Genomic DNA, 5,921 nt, shown 5'->3' on the forward strand with positions numbered 1-5,921 from the left:
GGTGTTTCCAGGCCAACTTTATAAGCGTATAAATACAGTTGCTGCCTTTAACGGTATTAAAAAGCACTGAGCTGACATTGGTCATGTTTGTGTGGAAGGGTTAATGTAATTCATAAAAAGACATGCATTCATAAAATCCACACCTTCCAGGTCCGTCAGGTTCAGGCGGGTTCTCTGCATTGCAGAAGTTTATATGGTGAAATACAATATTATAATATGCTTAAGTTAATGAGAGAATGGGTGAAAATGACCACACTACACTTATGCACTTTTATTGTTTTTTTATGCATTTTTATACTTATTTATTTATTTATAGATGTATGTGGCTTTTTTATAGAATTATGTGTTTTTTCCAATATTTTTTATCTGACTCTATGAATGATCGCACAAGTATTCCTATGTGTAAGTGAAATTTGAATCTTGATAACTACTCAGATCATCCATGTGTAAAACCACACACATAAAGATTCATAACAAAATTAGTTTTAAGGTTCTAAAGTAGACTAATTCCACAATATAATGTCATATTTTTTGCCACTTGTTTAAGAGACAATCAAAGCAAAAGAATGTATAAACAGCTACCAAAATCAACGCAACTCCTTACACTTTCGCTTGAGTTAAATGTCCACGGCAAAAAACCCTTGCCGGCATCCGTACATCTGTGACGTCATGCACAAAATGGCGGCTATGTATGAATGAATGTGTGACACGAAAACAGAGAGTTACACTTTGCGTAAACTATCTTATTGGGAAAAAAAATAGCATCCTGTACGACGAAGAAATGAGACAACTAGCACCGACGAAGGTGTTGATAAAATAATGTACAGGACAGGTAGTGACGGTACTGTTGTTGTGATGAGTCATGTCAGAGCGGAGAACACAAAGTGTTGCTGCTCCGGAGTTCACAGAATACTGGAGGAATGCGTCCAGACTTTCCAACAGCAAAACAAAAGAGAAGAAAAAAACAAAACACATAGGAACTACATCACCGCTCTCTACAGGTGGGGTACCCGCAGAAAGAAGATCCTAAATGACAGATTTGGGCGGATAAAGCAGTTTACAGTTTAATTTACAGAACCCTTAAAACAGTAAAATTGTTCCACAAACAGCCTCGGCAAATAATCATGACCGTGTCATTTTTGTTCTTTAGACACATACTATTCAGGGCCTGTTTAAAATTAAATAAACGTGTGTAAATGTGATGTACTGGAGGTATCTGGATATTATAACTGTGTTGATGGTTAGTATCTTGTCTTGACTATCTTGCACAGATTTGCAGAGCCCTAAGCGCAGCAGTTGCAGCAGGTTTCTTAGACTGAATAATGCAGATTCACCAGGTGATGTGGAGCCTTCTCAAGATATCATCTGGGATTCAACATCTCCAACTCCAGCCACCACTGGTAATCAACGTGGACCATGTATAATCAATCATGACGTATCAACATGATTTATATTATGAATAAAGTTACAACTGGCTTTACTTTTTTTCTTGCAGGGAATAGGTGTACAAGAGTTGTGGAAATATCAGAAATTGTCAACCGTCTTGCTCCAAAGGTCAGTCCCTGTTTTTGTTGCAGGATACAGTTAAATTGTGCACTTTAAGTGGCATGTAGTCAGCACAAATCAAATTCTATCTGTGTAAAGTTTAGCTTATGCTGTCTGTATTTTTAAAGAAGTTACACATTTATTTTTACCTTGTTTAACCTAAAGGATGAGAGGCCGATGAGGACTGAATCTCCTCTGCTGCAGTGGATTGGCGACAGTGCCATACCATGCACACCAGAGTTTCCAAAGCTAAGAGTAAGGAAGAGGTCCACACGGTGGGTATTGTGTTACTAAACCCTAATGAATCAGTTCATTGGGGTTAGTCTGTTAGAACACATATAATGACGCATCAGATGGTGTGCTATGCCATTCAGAGTTAGATGCAAACACTTGATTTAAAGGATTGGATGGTTTTGTTCAGAGAAAAACAATCATAAAAGCCTAAATTAATGAATGATTTGTCATATCCGACCTTTCAGAAACATACACTAAGTGCCAAAAAATGTGCTATATAATTGCTAAACAAATGTATTATCTCCAGAATAGGGCACAAAAAACCAGTATTGAGCACTCATGGATGGAAAGTTTTACAATTCTGTTTTGTTTATCTCCCCTCTTTTCCAACTACAGGCAAAACAGTGTGGAAGACCTTATGAAACTGGCACGACAGTTTGATGAGAACATGCAGCAAGACAAGGAGGCATCAGAACAACTCAACACAGCTGGCAGTAACCCCAATGATTGTGTAAACTCTTTTGAAACGGTACTGACTGACAAATCGCTCCTGAAAAACGTGAAAGAACCATGTTCGATAGAGTCAGAGGAGGCAGAGCTGCGTGCACTGTTTGACTGCTCTACTCAGAGGGTCAGCGGTAGGCTTAGTCAAGGCTCCTCTGTATCAACACGTTCAGAGGACATAAAAGAACAATCTGTGAGGTCAACAACAGTCGAACCCCGGCTGTCAGAGATCCCTTCAGTTTCACGATGTCTTTCAACAACACATGCTGCTGAAAATGAGTCATCTGGCCTTGGCAGAAACAAATGTGATGACCTTGACAATGACTGGGGAAACGACGATCTACTTAATGACTCATTATTGATCGCAATAAGTCAAAATCTTGAAGAGCAACACAACACTGAAACCACCTTGCAGTCTAACACTACGTCTAACACTACTCAGTGTGCCTCTGCTAGGAAGCCTTCTGGGAATGCAAACCCTGCACCCAAGGTTTCAAATGTGCACTTGAATCCGAGCTGTAGTGCATTCAAGGAATTGTGTCCTAAACCAAAGACTACAAACCGAAGCACTTTCAAGTTAGGGCCGAATCCTCACTTACAGCCTCCATCAGGGGCAGCAAAAGAAGTTTCCAAATCCAATTTCACAGTAATACAATCTTCTAATCTCACAAATTCAGACCAGAAATCTGCTGCTGTAAAGACACCACTCTACAAAGACTCTGCCCCTCAGCCTGACAAAATCAGTAATGATCGAGCATGTGGAGCTGCAGAATTTGTAAAAGACATTTCAGACAGCTTATGGGATGATGGTGATGACGCACTGCTGTACCAGGTATGTGACAGTGTGGAGAGGATCTCCAACAGCCAGCCACAGCAGACAAGCCCCAACAGTTGCCAAGAAAAACAAGATATAACTGTAGACAGACAGCGAAAAACCACAGCGCCTTTGCCAATCAAACCCGCCTGGTCCACGAACGCTAGTACCAGTGCTAACAGACAGTCACCACGTGCTTTTGTTCGATGTAACTCATTACCAGGAACAAGCTGTGAATCTGTGAACTACCAAGGATGGAACATTCCCATGAAAGGTTCCAGCAACAAATCAGGGACATCTCAAAGCCTCCCAGGAAGCCATGTGGCTCTGGGCTCATTTAGCCAGTTTGGGGATTCCTCTGGAACTTTCCAGCCTCCAAATGCTAATCTGGTTATGCAGCCTCATATAGTGACAGTCAGGCCACCACAAATCTCCAAGTCCCATTCCACAGCCTTCAAGAGAACTGTGTCAGACGCTGCGGTTATAAGGAACAAAGGTAAGCCTTTATTTATTATGATGATACCTTAAACTTGGTGCAAGATTTATTTAAGATTATTTACTTCATAACAGCCTGTAATCGGAGAACCTGATTTTAATGTTCCAAATCAGAAATACATCTTAACCAAAGACCTTGCAAAGATAGCTTTCAGAGTTATTTTGTGGCAAATTAGATTAGACAGGTTTATTAATCCCCAATGGGAAAACTGTAGCCACCAGTCCAAGTCATACAAAAAATGCCACACAAAGCCATGAAGAAGCATTTAAGTAATGATTAAAAGTTGAAAGGTGCTGGATCTACCACATCTAAAAATGTTCAGGAAAAATCTTCTCAGTTCATCACTTCTACTGAACTTTACCATAAGACTGGATATCGGAGTGAAAACTCACAAGTGAAACAGATGTTTCATGTTGTTCTTATAATCATCAGCAGTTCATTGCATGCACACATGAACAATTCTTCCCCAGAGCAAGTAAACACAACGCCATGGCTTTAATTTGTGATGCTGTCAGGGGTCCAAACCTCAGGAAGCTTCATTGCCAATAAGTTGCAGAATAATTCCTTTTTCTGGATATGGACTAATGTTTTTGGTGCTTTAACATCAAATTAGCTTCACCGTCGGCCTCCACTGTTTGTAGTTATAGAAACAAGTTTTTTATGTTCACAAATTAAAATTGACTAAGATCATAGCAACGTGGTACTTTTTCCAATTTAAGGCAGACTTTCCTTGTAATTTTGAAGTTTTTTTTATTCACTGCAGTTCTTAGCAAGGAGTTTTAGTATGTCAGTTAACACTAGTCATTCTCCTCCATTTCCAGTTTTTGTCACCAGCCAGATGCCAGGGAAGTGCTCTGCAGCTGAAATCGAGAGAAAGAAACAAGAGGCTCTGGCAAGGCGACGGCAGCGAATGCAGAACCCTCAAAAACCATAGAAGGCCTTTATTCTTATTGAAGCCACATTCTGTTGCTGTTTGAAAAAGTAAAAAAAATAAATAAATAAAGCATCATAATAAACATTAACACAACATTCAACATCCATTCAGTCAACAATAATGGCTAAGCTACTTCCTCTTTAAGGCTGTTAGTTTTGTATGTGCATATAGTTTTTTGGATGACATTCCTGACACTGCACAGAAAAGACCTTGAGCCTGTTAAAGACAAGAGAGGTCCTGTGGTTTATAGCTGCTGGAGCATTGTGCTGCTAATGTAGAAGTATCTTTATGAATAGACGTTTTGATGCAAGTCTCTCATCTGCTACTGGAATAACATAAAAAGAGATTTCCCTGAGCTTTTTTGCATTTGGATTTTGAAAAACGGTTACCAGCCATTGAGATTGAAATCATTCCACATGCTGACACTGTTCATAGTCTTCTTTTGTTTTATTAGAAGTGACAACAATTTCATACCTTTAACCCCATCCCCAGAAATTGTCAGATTCTATATTGCATGTTTGTTTCCAAAGATGAATTATGTGCCTACTATTTTCTATTGAAGTTTACTAATACTATTTTGGAGACTGAGACCACAGCTTTTAATCACTTGAGCATTGCCTTGGTGGAAGTGAATCAAGACATCACAGCAGTATTTGTTTAAACATTTGGGATCCAAATTCATGTGTTTTTCATCCTGTCCTTATTCAGTTCTTCTTGTATGTTTGTTTTGGTTTGTATTTCATGTTTTACTCTTTTTTGTGTGTGTGTGTGCATGTCACATTTGTTGTATTCTTTCCATATTGAACACATCAGACAGTATTAAGGCCGTGGTTTGAAGGAACAGTTGTATTTGTAAAAGCCTCTCTATGCACCTTTGAAAACCGTTAATCCAACAACAACCATGTAAATGTGTTTCTTTAATTAACATGGGATGAGACTGAAATAAGCACTCTGACTGTAAACTACTAAAAGTATTAGTTTAGACAGAAAAAAACATAATGTTCAATTTTGATCCTAATTTACCTCCATGAAGGGAAAAGCGGAATTAAGTGGCAGCTCAAAGCTGTACACACCTTGGTTTGTCATTTCATTTCACAGCTCACATGGATACTGACATTGAACAAAAGTAATAAAAAGCTTCATACATATTTGGTCCACTTTGTAGGTGTGTTCTTTGCTTTAACATCGGCTTTATTTAGTATCAAGCAGCTGCTCAGGATTTACACGGTGTCCTCACTACAGTCATTGGCACCCATTACTCTATCCTCTGTGTATTTCAAGGCTGTTGACAGGGTGAGCAGATATGACGGGCCCTTTTCACAAACACTCAAATCTGTTTTCAACAGGTTGCAGCCTGAAAAGGAAGACCATTGTGAATGTGCAATGGCCTCAGT

At 39.2% G+C, this 5,921-nt stretch overlaps 1 protein-coding gene across 2 annotated transcripts; it reads left to right on the forward strand.

The window, feature by feature from the left end:
- Nucleotides 1–680: 680 nt before the first annotated feature.
- LOC115434710 (ewing's tumor-associated antigen 1-like) lies at nt 681–5,679 on the forward strand. Of its 2 annotated transcripts, XM_030156801.1 has the most exons (7): nt 681–1,001; nt 1,272–1,400; nt 1,496–1,554; nt 1,711–1,820; nt 2,176–2,486; nt 2,538–3,593; nt 4,415–5,679. In XM_030156801.1, exons 1-7 carry the CDS (start codon nt 863–865, stop codon nt 4,525–4,527), a joined length of 1,917 nt encoding a protein of 638 aa, XP_030012661.1. In that variant the 5' UTR covers nt 681–862; the 3' UTR covers nt 4,528–5,679. The 2 variants fall into 2 exon arrangements, with proteins under 2 accessions (XP_030012661.1, XP_030012660.1); XM_030156800.1 differs by having other exon boundaries at nt 2,176–3,593.
- The last annotated feature ends 242 nt before the right edge of the window (nt 5,680–5,921 follow it).

This window comes from Sphaeramia orbicularis, chromosome 15, assembly GCF_902148855.1.
Source record: "Sphaeramia orbicularis chromosome 15, fSphaOr1.1, whole genome shotgun sequence".
NCBI lineage: Eukaryota > Metazoa > Chordata > Actinopteri > Kurtiformes > Apogonidae > Sphaeramia > Sphaeramia orbicularis.